The following is a 15,076-nucleotide window of genomic DNA, read 5'->3' on the forward strand; positions in this document are numbered from 1 at the left end:
GCTGGGTTCTGGACAGAAATACAGTTGTAATTAAGCATGAATCAGGCTGCACTTCAGCCCACTTCCTGGTTGCTAAACGTCTGACCATTTGTATCCTATCATTCCTAAAGAGCCAGGATCTCTGACATTAGAATCATAAGACTTTTGTTTAAGGATCATCTAAGATGTTTTTCATACTCTGAAGTCCAGCAATCAGTTTGAAAACCCCCACAGAGGAACAGGATCTGCCTGAGAATACAGCTTCCTTATCTCCCTGTCAATGACTTCACCCTACACTTTTCAATCAATCAACAAACTCCTCACTCCACACTTCAGCCCACCCCAAAACCCTTAAAAGCCCTAACCCCAAATTCCTCAAGGAGGGATTTGAAGATTCTTCCCATCTCCTCATCAGGTGACCCTATGACTAAACCTCCTTCTCTGCTGCAACCCCCATCTTTCTTTATTATTATTATTATTATTATTATTTTTGAGACAGAGTCTCTGTCATCCAGGCTGGAGTGTAGCGGCATGATCTCGGCTCACCGCAACCTCCGCCTCCCGGGTTCAAGCGATTCTCCTGCCTCAGCCTCCCAAGTAGCTAGGATTACAGGCGTTCACCACCCCGCCCAGCTAATTTTTGTATTTTTAGTAGAGATGAGGTTTCACCATGTTGGCCACGCTGGTCTCGAACTCCTGACCTCAGGTGATCTACCTGCCTCGGCCTCCCAAAGTGCTGGGATTACAGGCATGAGCCACCATGCCCAGCCAACCCCTTGGTGTATTGACTTGCTGAGTGCGTCAGGAAATGGTTGTAGTCACAATGTGGTCTTATGGGAGAGCCCCTGTATACAAGGTATAGTAATGAGGGAGCGTCTGGTTAACAGGATTGGGGTTCACCTTCCTTGGCATTCCTAATCTTTATAGTGAGACATGTTTTTGTTGAGATTTCAAGATACATAAAAATCTCCCTGGGAAACTTCAAAATTGAGTCATTTATTTCCGAAACACCCATTGAGGTAGAGCTCCTAGTCCCTTTGAGAAGCATGCAAGAATTATCTGTGACGATGAGGGGAGCAGTGATATGAATCATCTAAAATGGCAGCCAATCTAAAATTAATTTACATCTGGTTTTAGAATATCCTTTGATATTTGCTTTTGAACATGAATTTGAGGGATGATCTGTTTAAAAGGTTACAGTACTTCAAAAAACAGACAGATGTCACCATGAGAATCTGACTTGGGAGGAATAAGAAAGTTGTCCCAGAATCATCATAATTCTTTTTCCATTCCCGACACTCATGCAGCTAAAATAAAGCACCAGCCTAAATGAAACACAGACTGCATTTCTCAGTCATGCCTATAAGCTGAATGGGATAGAAAAATATACAAGAAATTGGTAAGATCATTAAATAAAGATTTGCCTATGATATACCATGATCCCTCAGTATCCATGGGGGATTGGTTCCAGGATCTCCCAGGATACCAAAATCTGTGGATGCTCAAGTCCTTGATACAAAATGCTGGAGTATTTGCACAAAACCTATACAACCCTCCCATATAATCACGAGTAGCTTAACTACAGGGATACATTCTGAGAGACGCCTTCTTAGGTGATTTCATCATGGTGGGAACATCAGAGTATACTCACACCAACCTGGGTGGTATAGCCTACCACACACGTAGGCTGAATAGTGTGGCCTACTGCTCCTGGGCCACAGACCTGTACAGCATATTACTGTACTGAATACTGTAGGCAAATGTAACACAATAGTAAGCCTTTGTATATCTAAAAGTAACTAAACATAGAAAAGGTAGAGTGAAAATACAGTACTATAATCTTTCCAGACCACTGTGGTATATGTAGTCTGTTGATTGTTATATAGTGCATGCCTGTATTTTAAATCATCTTTAGATTACTTATAATACCTCCTAGTACAATATAACTGCAATTGAGAAAAGAAAAATAGCACAGAGCAGTCTGAGTTATGTGAGGTATGCAAAATTGATCAGGCCCAGAGAGACCAAGTATAGGACTTCATTTATGCTCCCAACACCCATGTCCGGGGGCAGTTGTTTAAAGGCATTTCATTCCTCCCTAGCTGCCTCATCCATTATCTTCATGTCCCTGGAATTTGTGATATGAAGAATAATGTATACCTTATGTAATTTTAATGTAAAGTCTTGGTAAACAATTTAGGAATCGCCTCTTCTTTTTCTCTTATTTTTCTTTTAGTCAGCTTTTTGGGGTAACTATTCTTTTTTTTTTTTTTTTTTTTGAGATGGAGTCTGGCTCTGCCAGGCTGAAGTGCAGCGGTGCGATCTCAGCTCACTGCAACCTCCACCTCCTGCGTTCAAGTGATTCTCCTGCCTCAGCCTCCCGAGTAGCTGGGACTACAGGTGTGTGCCACCATGCCCAGCTAATTTTTTGTATTTTTAGTAGAGATGGGGTTTCACTGTATTAGCCAGGATGGTCTCGATCTCCTGACCTCACGATCTGCCGGTCTCAGCCTCCCAAAGTGCTGGGATTACAGGCGTGAGCCACCTCGCCTGGCCCTGGGTAACTATTCTTGTCCTTTACTGGCCCTGGGTAACTATTCTTGTCCTTTAAAAACCTACTCGTAACTGTTGCTAATCAGAGTGTATATTCAGGGCAACTTGAATCTATGCTCTTGGGTTACAATCTTCAAGCTTGGCCCAAATAAACTCTCTACTTACATTAACTTTGCCTGAGCTTCTTCCTTTTAGATTGACATAATAACAAGAAAATAAGTTTTTACTTATTCAGTACAGACACAATTTTTTTTCCAAATATTTCTGATCTGTGGTTGGCTGAATCCACAGATGCAGAACCCACGGATACGGAGGACCAACTGTACTGTTTTATTTAAGTGAGTTAACGAATTCTGAATGACACAAAATCAAGTGGGAAGAAAATTCACTTCCTTTACCCCAATACAAGCCTATTCAAATCCATATGACTTAATAATATTCAAAGGCTAATGCATGAACCCATCTTCCCCTTGGCATTCTGGCACTTAGATGCCTAGGAAGGAAAGCTCCCAGCCAGGAACTCCTTAATCAGAAGTCCTATCTTCAGCTTTCTTGCGGGAAAGCAGCCAAGTACAGGGCAAGAAAAATGGAGGCTTATTTCTAAGCTAAGACACCGGACAAAAACATGGAAATATGTCATACTGCAAGGTGGAAAATGCTTAAAATTTTCCCAACATAGTGTCCTTCTCTTTGGAGTTCCTAATCATTTCTTCAGAATGAACAAGTGATTTTCCAGTGCAGTTAGTAACTGCCTCATATCTGAAAAGTCAAGTTATGAATTCTGATGACTATCTGTGTATTACAGGTCAGCTGTTCATAACAATGAATAATTTTCTCTTAAGAACTAGTATATTCTGGTATATTTCTCTTTTTTCTTTTTTTTTTTTTTTTTTTGAGACGGAGTCTTGCTCTGTCACCCAGGCTGGAGTGCAGTGGCGCGATCTCGGCTCACTGCAAGCTCCGCCTCCCGGGTTCACGCCATTCTCCTGGCTCAGCCTCCCGAGTAGCTGGGACTACAGGCGCCCGCCAACACGCCCGGCTAATTTTTTGTATTTTTAGTAGAGACGGGGTTTCACCGTGTTAGCCAGGATGGCCTTGATCTCCTGACCTCGTGATCCGCCCGCCTCGGCCTCCCAAAGTGCTGGGATTACAGGCTTGAGCTACCGCGCCCGGCCTCTTTTTTTTCTTAATAGGTCCCATGGAGAACTAAGAACTGGTGTATTTTTTTAACAGCTTTATTGAGATATAATTCATATACCATTCAACTCACTCATTTAAACTGCACAAATCAATGACTTCTAGCATATTCATAGATTTGTGCATCCATCACAATCAATTTTAGAACATTTCACTCCCCTGAAAAGTAACCCCACACCTCTTAAGCATCAAATCCAATTTATCATTCTCCCCACTGCTAACCACTAATTTACTTTCTTTGTTTTTGAGATGGTGTCTCACTCTGTTGCCCAGGCTGGAGTGCAGTGGTGTGATCTTGGCTCATTGTAACCTCTGCCTCCCAGGTTCAAACGATTCTCCTGCCTCAGCCTCCTAAGTAGCTGGGATTACAGGCACCCACCACCACGCCCGGCTAATTTTTTGTATTTTTAGTAGAGACGGGTTTCGCCATGTTGGCCAGGTTGGTCTCAAACTCCTGACCTCAAGTGATCTGTGCACCTTGGCCTCCCAAAGTGCTGGGATTACAGGCATGAGCCACCGTGCCTGGCCCACTAATTTACTATCTATAAATTTACCTGTTTGGAATTGTATATAAATGGAATCATAAAAGCTGTGGTCCTTTGTGGCTTGCTTCTTTCACAATGTTTTCAAAGCTCATCTATGCTGTAGCATGTGCCAGTACTCCGTTTCTTTTTATTCATATTATTTCACCAAATAATATTCCATTGTGTAGATCTATCACATTTCGTTTACCAATTTATCAGCTGGTGGACATTTTGGCTGTTTCCATTTTTTGGCTATTATGAATAATGCTGCTATGAGTCAGAGAAACCATTCCTCTTACTCAAGAAACAGGTTCTCCAGAAACTAAGTTAAACTTGTTTGAAATGTAAATTCTCAGGTATCCTCAGTATAGACCTATAGATTCACTTAGCGGGCGGGGTCCACCCAACTTCTTTTAACAAGTCCTCCAGTGGATTCTGATGCAATGCTAATGTTTGTGAACATTGTCAGAATCAAAATGGAGTCACTTGTCTTTAAAAATCCTGACAAATAAAGCCGGGGACAGCTATGAAGAGAGGGTTCTCATGCATCAATGCCTGATTAACAAAAACTATCCCAAATGACTCTGTAAAAACCACGACCCTGCACAAAGGTCATCACAACTTTATACAAAAAATATTTCCACGAGGACATCTGTCCAGCAATTGCCTTTCCAATCTCAGACTGGTCACACTTGTTACTGATCCTTGTAGCCAATAATAATTATCTTAAAAGAATTATATAATCCTCATTATTCCTTGAAAAACCTTTGTCTTCCTTTACCTCCTTGAATATGCACAGTTTACTGTGGCACAAAGATTCCTGTTGCAATACACTATTCCCAAATAAGTGTCATGTTCTTTTAGAGAGCCTCTCTCTGTTAATTTAGGTTGAAAGTTTGATAAAACAAGATTTTTAGTAGTGGCAATGGTCACTAAATTTCAGCTCAGAGGTTGATGAGTAAAGTTTTACCTCAAATAGTACTTTCTTCATTCATAATTAATTTAAAAAACAGTAACGTACTTTTCTTCTCAACTAGTAAAGGATAAACAAAGGTAACAAATCTTTTTAAATGTTTAACAAACAAAAATTTCTCTAAATAACCTAACATTTTGAATGTGCAGGAGACCAGAATATGCCACCTCAAAATATGACCGTAGGAGACCAGAATATGCCTTCCCACGATAGGCTTCTTTGGCATAAGGATTATTTTGAGCTGATTATTTTGAGAAACAGCAGACAAAGGAAAAGCTCTGAAAACAGAGTAGAAGTTACCTCATTTGTAAAGGAAAATTACATCTATAGAAGGAAATCTCCATTTGCCTCTTTCTGAACCAGGGAGACAAGGATGACTCTAAACCACTAGGAATTCTTACCAATGGAGAAGGCACCTGCCTAAATCTGCATAACAAACCTTATCCTTGTTTACTGTGCTTTTCCCGGTCATCTCCCCATTCCGGGCCTCCCCAACATCCTTCTTTGTTTCAGCTGAACATGGTAGTTAAGCCTGAAGTCTATGCCACCTCTTTGAGATTTGCTCATTTTGTAATCGCCCAACTGGTTCTTCCAGCTTGCTGCACCGACAAAATCAATTCACTGAGACCATAGCCTTGCAATAAAGAAAGACTTTAACTGACATGCAGCTGGCCACACCACACTGGAGACAGAGTTATTACTCAAATCAATTTTCCCAAAGGTTTGGAGGTTTTTCAAGGATAGTTTGGTGGGCAGGCGGTTAGGGAATGGGAATGTTGATTGGTTGGGGATGAAATCATAGGGATGTGGAAGGAAGATGGTCCTCCTGCACTGAGCCTGTGGGTGGGGCCACAGGACCGGTCTATGTGGAGTCAGCCAGTCAGAAATGCAAAAATCTGCAAAGACATCTCAAACAGCCAATCTTAGGTTCTGCAATTGGGATGTTATCTACAGGAGTAATTGAGAAAGCTCTAAATCTTGTGACCTCCGGAATAATTGCTGGTTATCCTTTACACCTACATCTTAACAGAATTCAGGACCCTCTCACTATCCTGAAGGGAGATTGTCTTTCCAGAATTATGACCATAAGAGAAATCTGACAAGACTCCAACTGATCAAGCAAGATTGTTTCTATTTTTTTTTACTGTGAAATGAAAAAAGGCAAAATGGCAGTGTGACAATTTATGTGAATTTTTAAAAACACAAATCCAGTTGTTTATGAATGCATAAAAGGATTAAAAGTGAAGTGGAAGGATGCACAAACAACTTACGATAAGGGCTGCTTCTGGGAAGGGTGGGAGGCACACTGAACTGGGGATAGGGTTAAAGGAGGGTTTGGCTATATTTCTAATTGCTTTTCCTTTAAACAAATAACCAGAAGTAAAAAAAAAAAAAAGATGTTAGCAAATGTTAATTCTCAGTTACAGAAAAATGGCTAATTACACTATTATACTTTTGTTAACCATAAATTTCCTAGAAAAATAAAGGAAAAGGATTTCAAAGTGCTTAGTTTTGTAATGCCTCATCCCCCACACCTACATAGATAGGCAGGCCACGACATGTGCAGAAGCTGTGTTCTCAAAGTTCATTGGTTTTTAGACCTTATTTGTTTTCCCATCAACACAATGTTACACCTAACTGTTAGGTTCCAAGGCCAGCTCTCCCGTTATTTAATGTATAACCTAACAAATGTTAAGCCTAACAGTACCTCTCTCATCTTCTCTAATCATGAGGCAACTCATCACTCACGATATGGCAAAAAGGGAACCCAAGAGTTGAGTTTACCCCTGCTTCTGATAGGGCACAGGCTAGCTGTTTCTTTTCTTTCTTACTTTTCTTTCTCTCTCCTGTCTGTCTTTCTTTCTTATAATAGAGATGGGCCTCACCATGTTGCACAGGCTGGTCTCAAATTCCTGGCCTCAAGCAGTCCTCCTGCCTCAGCCTCCCAAAGTGCTGGGATCACAGGCATGAGCCACGGTGCCCAGCCCAGGGCTTGGTTGTTTCTTTTTTTTTTTTTTGAGACAGTTTTGCTCTTGTCATGAAGGCTGGAGTGCAATGGCATGATCTCAGCTCACTGCAACCTCTACCTCCCGGGTTCAAGAGACCTGGCTAATTTTTGTATTTTTAGTAGAGATAGGGTTTTACCATGTTAGCCAGGCTGGTCTCGAACTCCTGACCTCAGGTGATTCGCGTGCCTCAGCCTCCCAAAGTGCAGGGATTACAGATATGAGCCATTGCACCTGGCCCCAGGCTAGGTGTTTCTATGTACAGAATGTTTTCAAGTTTGCTGATCAGGCTTTATACATACATACATACATACATATACATACATACACATATGTGCACACATGCATATATATAAAATATATATGTATAATATACACATATATCTTTAAAATATATAATATAAACTATGTATCAATTTATAAACTATACACGTATATATGATATACACTAATAAAGTAATGCGCCACATAAGGATGTTTTGGTCAACAACGTACCGCATATTCCACGGTAGTCCTGTAAGACTATGATGGGGCTGAAAAATCCCCACAGCCTAGTAACACAGCCTTCATAATGTCCTAGCACAAAGCATCACTCACATGCCTGTGGTGACACTGGTGTCAACAAACCTACTGCACTGCCAGTGCTATAAAAGTATAACACATACAATTATGCACAGTACCTAACACTTGATAATGATAATAAACAACTACATTACTAATTCATATATTTACTATACTATACTTTATATTATTATTTTAGAGTGTATCTCTACTTATTTAAAAAATTAACTATAAAACAGCCTGAGGCAGGTCCTTCAGGAGGAATTCCTGAAGAATGCACTATTATCCTAGGAGATGACAGCTCCATGCCTATTACTGTCCCTGAAGGCCTTCCAGTGGGATGAAATGTGGAGATGGAAGGCAGTGACACTGATGATCCTGACCCTGTCTAGGTCCAGGCTGATGTGTGCATTTGTGTCTTGGTTTTTAACAAAAAAGTTTAAAAGGTAAAAAGAAAGTTAAAAAATTTAAAAGTAGGCCGGGCGCGGTGGCTCACGCTTGTAATCCCAGCACTTTGGGAGGCCGAGGCGGGCGGATCACGAGGTCAGGAGATCGAGACCATGGTGAAACCCCGTCTCTACTAAAAATACAAAAAATTAGCCGGGCGTGGTGGCGGGCGCCTGTAGTCCCAGCTACTCGGAGAGGCTGAGGCAGGAGAATGGCGTGAACCCGGGAGGCGAAGCTTGCAGTGAGCTGAGATGCTGAGATCGCGCCACTGCACTCCAGCCTGGGGGACAGAGCGAGACTCCGTCTAAAAAAAAAAAAAAAAAAAAAAAAATTTAAAAGTAGAAAACAGCTTACAGAATAAGAATATACAGAAAATATTTTTGTACAGCAGTACAATGTGCTTGTGTTTTAAACTGTTATTACAAAAGGGTCAAAAAGCTGTAAAACAAATTTTTAAGTTTATGAAGTAAATAACTTACAGTAAGCTAGGTTTAATTTATTATTGAAAGAAAAAAGTGTATGAATAAATCTAGTGTAGCTTAAGCATACCGTGTTTATTTTTATTTTATTTTTCATAATGTCTCCTCACTAATAAGTGTACAGTGTTTATAAAGTCTATAGTAGTGTACACTCATATCCTAGGGCTTCACATTCACTCACCACTCATTCACTCACTCACCCAGAGCAACTTTCAGTCCCACAAGCTCCATTCATGCTAAGTTCCCTAGATAGGTCTATCATTTTTTATCTTTTATAACATATTTTTACTTTACCTTTTCTATATTCACATATGTTTAGATACAAAAATATTTACCATTGTGTTCCAATTGCCTGCAGTATTTAGTATAGTAACATACTGTGTAGGTTTGTAGCCTGTAGCCTAGGAGCAACAGGCTATACCATATAGCCTAGGTGTGTAGTAGGCTATGCCATCTACATTTGTGTTAAGTACACTCTATGATGTTCACATGACAAGGAAATTTCCTACTGACAATGTATTTCTACTGTTATTAAGTGATGCATAACTATATGTATATTAGTTTGTATTGTTCAATGATGGAGAGATTGTGTTGGACTCTAGGGGCCAGGGATCAAGTAACTGTACTAGAGTCCGCAACACTTAGGTGCCATGGCAATAAATAAAGAGCTAACCAAATGCCTGCATCCTGGACAGCTCTGTTTAAAAGGTATTTCATGGAGTTTTTCATTTAATCAATAGAAATCCAATCACTAGGCCAGGCGTGGTAGCTCACGCCTGTAATCCCAGCACTCTGGGAGGTGGAAGTGGGTGGATCATTTGAGGTCAGGAGTTTGAGACCAGCCTGGTCAACATGGTAAAACCCCATCTCTACTAAAATACAAAAATTAGCTGGGTGTGGTAGCACATGCCTGTAATCCCAGGTACTTGGGAGCCTGAGGCAGAAGAATCGCTTGAACCCGGGAGGCAGAGGTTACGGTGAGCGGAGATCGCGCCGCTGCACTCCAGCCTGGGCGACAAGAGCGAAACTCTGTCTCAAAAAAAAAAAGAAATCCAATCAATAAAAGCAGAGAATAGTTTCCATTCAGTAAGTGGTAAACAACAACTAATGCATTTGGCACTTTCTCTTTCACAGCTTCTATCTAAAGCCAATCTCATGAGGCACCAACTTTCACACCAGGCACCATCACTTCTCTGCTTCCTGTATCTCCCTCCTCTCCCAACACAGAATGTTTCAGAAAGTAGATCTGCTGCCTAAGATTCATTTCACTGAAGCTTCAGTAAAAGAATCATTTAACATATGAAATATAAGGCAAGACTTTTCAAAAAAAATTATCTCTCAGAAAATACAAGTCACTTTATATTCAAATACTTACAAGTACCTCTTGCTGTAGGAAGTTTTTCAATTTCTTTATTTTGAATACAAAGTACCAGCTGGGGATGACACAATACCCTAAAACAACCTCAGTTAAGGTGTGGTTTGGGCTGCTTTGGCTAATGGTAATCAGTGAAACAAGATAAATTAAACACAAATTAAGTAATTACCCCTGGAGATATAAACACACGCTTCCATGTGTAAACTGCCAGTGTAAGGCCAGCTTTTTATTTTGTTTATTCATTTTTTACTTTTTTTAGAGATGGAGTCTCACCCTGTTGCCCAGGCTGTCTCGAATTTGTGGGCTCAAGCTATCCACCCACTCGGCCTTCCAAAGTGCCAGGATTACAGGCATCAGTCACCATGCCTGGCCAGTACACCAACGTTTTAAAGATCATTTTAGCCGGGTGCGGTGGCTCATGCCTGTACTTTGGGAGTCCAAGGCGGGCGGATAGCTCGAGTTCAGGACCAGCCTGGGCAACACAGCGAAACCCTGTCTCTACAAAAAAATACAAAAAGTGGCCGAATGTGGTAGCACACGCCAGTAGTTCCAGCTACTCAAGAGGCTGAGGTGGGAGGATCACTTGAGCCTGGAAAGTTGCTGCAGTGAGCCATGATCGTGCCACTGTACTCCGGCCTGGGCAACAGAGTGAGACCCTGTCTTTAAAAAAAAAAAAAAAAAAAAGACATCATTTGAAAAAGTAATAAAGTGGTTCAGTTGCAGTGACCACAAATATATACCAACTGGAAACACCATAAAAAAAAAAAAAAATTCTAGGCTCATGCCTGTAATCCCAACACTTTGGTAGGCCAAGGCAGGCCTGTGAGGTCAAGGCTGCAGTGAGTGGTGATTGCATCACCGCACTCCAGCCTGGGCGACAAAGTGAGACCCTTTCTTAAAAAAAAAGTCTAATGTTATGCAATTGGATACTTGTAACTTGGAATAAACTGTTCAGTGGTAACATCTTATTCATATTCAAAAAGGATGTATCTCAAGAACTGAACATGTGGTCCGGAAATCCATACTGGCTGACTCAAAAAGTGGATCCAGTGATGATAAAAATAGTGAAGTCAAAGATGCATGTGAAGTCTGAAAAGAAACATTTTATAAATAAGAAGAAGAGGAAAACCAGCATTTCTAAATTAGTGTTACTTTATAAAGTAGGTGATTTTAAGTAGGTATATAGACCCAAATTTAAACGTAAATTTTGTAAGCAGGTATTTTTCACTTATATACCTAAAAGTACATGTATTTTCAACTTCACCAAAAACAACCTTTTGGACTTTTTAATGGGGAAATTTTGACATGCAGGATTACTTTACACTTGGGCAATATGGTATATGCTGAATTTCAATAAAATAAAATGGATTCAGAAAGCTAGCCTACTGACCACTTAACCAAGTAGAGCTCCGGTTCCTTCTATCAGAGGCATAAAAAGTTGAGAAGTTTTATCATATTTAGTGATTGGATCCTACAAGCTGAAATAAGTCAACAGCCAGTCAGGATTCTGTTCCGCTGGTCCCTCCTTAGGATATGTGGTAGCCCACTGCCCGAACCTGAAGCCAGCACATCACCTGCCTCTTAAAACCCTGATGGGGGCCCACCCGCCCAGCTCACCTCATTTCCTACCACATCCAACCTGCACCCTCTGTTCCTGGTAAACCATCTTAAAGCCCCCAGTCAAGCCTGAGTCTTTCCTCGAAACAGCTCTCCCTCCTAGAATGGCTGCCCCAAACTCTATTTTTTATAGCCCACCCAGTTCCACGTTCTCCATGAAGTCATCCTGACCACCTCAGCCCACACAGATGGCTTTTCAACTCCCCAAAATCCTCGTGCAAAGCAGTCATAATTTAGCACTCTGTGACTGCCTATAGCATATTCTTCTTATTTTTTTCTTTTTTGAGATGGAGTCTTGCTCTGTCACCCAGGCTTGACTGCAATGGTGCAATCTCGGCTCACTGCAACCTCTGCCTCCCAGGTCCAAGAGATTCACCTGCCTTAGTGTCCTGAGTAGCTGGTATTACAGGTGCACACCACCAGGCCTAGCTAATTTTTGTATTTTTTTAGTAGAGATGGGGTTTCACCATGTTGGCTAGGCTGATCTCAAACTCCTGACCTCCAGTGATCCGCCAGCCTCAGCCTCCCAAAGTACTGGGATTACAGGAGTGAGCCACCACACTCAGCCTTACAGCATATTCTTTTTTTATCTCTCTAAGATAAAAGAATTTTGAGGGCAGGGATCAAGACTAATAATTCTCTTATATTCCCCTCAGAGTTCAAGTCACTTGATTGACAAGGAACCATGCCAGTGGTTCAATGACACCATGCCATTTAAAGTGGAGGATGCGTTTGCCACTGTTCAAAGACAAACTCAAAGAAAAACAGTAGTATCTTTTGTAAACACCTGTTTTTGGCAAGGCTGCTACCTCTGAGACTATCAGTATTAACCTACTGGCCTGAATCAGAGTGTTTGCAATGGGATGATTCCAGATGGCACAATAAGGAAGGCAGGCACTAACAATACAACCACGTCTTGTTCTCTAGTGTCATGAAAGGCCCTCCCTGCATCTGCATTAACAAAACAGCTTAGCAAGGTAGAGACCTTCATAAAAATATCCAGAGCTGACCATTTCTCATTACCTCCACTACCGTCACTGTGAGCTAAGCCACCGTCACCTCTCTCCCAGGATACTGCAACAGCCTCCTAGCTGGTTTCCCTGTATCCACCCTCACTCCCCACCATCTACTCTTGACAGTTAAATGAGCCTGTTAAAATGTTAGTCGGATTGTGTCACTTCCCTGCTCAAAACTCTCTGATCATGGATCAGTCTAAGTCCTGGCAGGAAACAGATGGCACAAAGTGGGTGATTTGAGGAGAGTTTATAAAGGAACTATTTACAAAGATGTGGGCAGGTGTAGGGAAACTACAAGAGAAAATGCAGTATCTGGAGCTGGTAAATCAGGGGTACCTGAACTCCTCATAGACCTGCAGGTGTGAAGGATGTTGAGGGAGAGAGACAAAGAGCTCCACAGAGAAGGCACATGACAGGAAATGTGACCTTAAGTCTAAGGAAACCCCAGCCCACACAAGCCTGCAGGAGGGAAGAAATACAGCGGTCTCATTCTTCTCCTTCTCAGTCACCCCCAGCAATACTTCCCATGGCCCGCAGCCATAAAGCAAGGAAACCTGTCAGTGCAGGGCCCCCTCCTGGGGCACATCTACAGAGCAGGCTGGAAAAGGGCCAAGTGAATCTGGGGCAGTAAATGGCAGGTATACAGCCAAGTGGCTCCCCATCTCAGTCAGGGTATTTTAAAGTACTTCCAAGGGCCAGTGAGACCCTACATGATCCAACCCATCTCCTACTCTCTGGTTTGCTAAGCCCCCTGCTCACCAGGCATTCTGCTGCCTTGGTCCTTTGTGCTTGCTGCTTTCTCTGCCCAGAATACTCTTGCATCAGATCCATGATGGCTTCCTCCCTCATCTGAGACTTCAGGTCTCAGATCACATGTGTCGTCACCAGAGGGTTCCCCTTACCACCTTATATGAAGACCTCCCCTGCTCCCACCCCACCCTTTCCTGACACACCCTATCCCCTCTATCCCAAGGTGTTACTCTCCACAGCGTTTCTAATTAACATTTTATATTGAGATAGCTATAGATATTATCTCTTTTAATTGACTGCCTCATTGGCCTAGAAACAGTTTTATAAAGGCATCAACTTGGCCTCTTTTGTTCAACAACTTATGCCGAGTGTCTAGAACAGTGCCTGGCACGTAGAAGGCGCTCAAGTATTTGCTGAAGGAATGAGAACCAATGAATGGAACAGACGACTCACAGCTAAGGACTCCTTCCACTATTTATAGGTTTAACTCCTATTGCCAAATTATTGCTTAATAAATAAACGGAGTCTTCTGATAATCAGACAGGAAGCAGGTAACAAGCATTTATTTTATTTTTCTTTTTTTTAATTTAAAAAGTTTTTGTCTTAAATAGACACAGGGTCTTGCTATGTTGCCCAGGCCAGTACCAAAATCAGTATAGTCATTTTTTGTTTTGTTTTAAGAGACAGGGTTTTACTCTGTTGCCCAGGCTAGAGTACAGTGGCTCGATCATGGCTCATCTGTGAACTCTTGGGCTCAAAAACGAACCCCCACCTCAGCCTCCCAAGTAGCTGGGACTACAGGTGCATGCCACCACGCTCAGCTATTTTTTTTTTTTTTTTGGTAGAGACAGGGTCTTGCTATGTTGCCCAAGTTGGTCTCCTGGGCTCAGGTGATCTTCCCACCTCGAACTCCCAAAGTGCTGGGATGACAGGTGTCAGCCATCAATTTGTTTCTAATGGCAACGGCACAAAATTGAGCTATCAGTAAATGGAAGCCTTAGTCAAAACTGAAAGAGTAATAGTATATCCTCTGTAAACAACTCCTCCTAACAAAGTTGTTACTTTTGATGAATGTATCATCATTAACCTACCAATATGGTAGGTCTCTAAACCTCAGTCTTCTCATCCATAAAAAGTGAAAGGATTGAATGATACCACATATGGAGAGCATTTAGCACTGTGCTGAGACTCAATAAATGGTCACTAACATGATTATTAAAACAGTGAGGCAGGCCACAAAAATGAGATACAACATTATCTTCCTACTACCTGAAACTGTTCATCCTAGACTCTAATAATGTGTGCTGGAATAACAACATGAAAAAGAAATATGAGATTCTTTACTGTCTGCCATACCATTGGGTCTAGATTTGAAAGATGCTCGCACCAGGCGCAGTGGCTCACGACTGTAATCCCAGCACTCTGGGAGGCCGAGGAGGGCAGATCACTTGAGGTCAGGAGTTCAAGACCAGCCTGGCCACATGGTGAAAACTGTCTCTACTAAAATACAAAAATTAGCTGGGTGTGGTGGTGGGCGCCTATAGTCCCAGCTACTCTGGAGGCTGAGGCAGGAGAATGGCGTGAACCCGGGAGGCAGAG

General features: G+C 41.8%; 1 protein-coding gene across 2 annotated transcripts in view; it reads right to left on the reverse strand.

Annotated features, from left to right (window-relative positions):
• The window catches only part of FNTB (farnesyltransferase, CAAX box, subunit beta), a 74,023-nt gene that overhangs the window by 57,159 nt on the left and 1,788 nt on the right, over positions 1–15,076 (reverse strand). The window contains exon 1 of one of the 2 annotated variants that reach the window (XM_063644508.1): positions 13,487–13,603. The exons of the other annotated variant lie outside the window; for it this stretch is intronic. Coding sequence (XP_063500578.1) covers positions 13,487–13,576 — 90 coding nt within the window. The 5' untranslated portion in view covers positions 13,577–13,603. Of the gene's footprint in view, positions 1–13,486; positions 13,604–15,076 lie in introns of those variants that run through there. 2 annotated transcript variants of the gene reach the window in all.

This window comes from Symphalangus syndactylus, chromosome 8 (assembly GCF_028878055.3).
Source record: "Symphalangus syndactylus isolate Jambi chromosome 8, NHGRI_mSymSyn1-v2.1_pri, whole genome shotgun sequence".
In the NCBI taxonomy this organism is placed as follows: Eukaryota; Metazoa; Chordata; class Mammalia; order Primates; family Hylobatidae; genus Symphalangus; species Symphalangus syndactylus.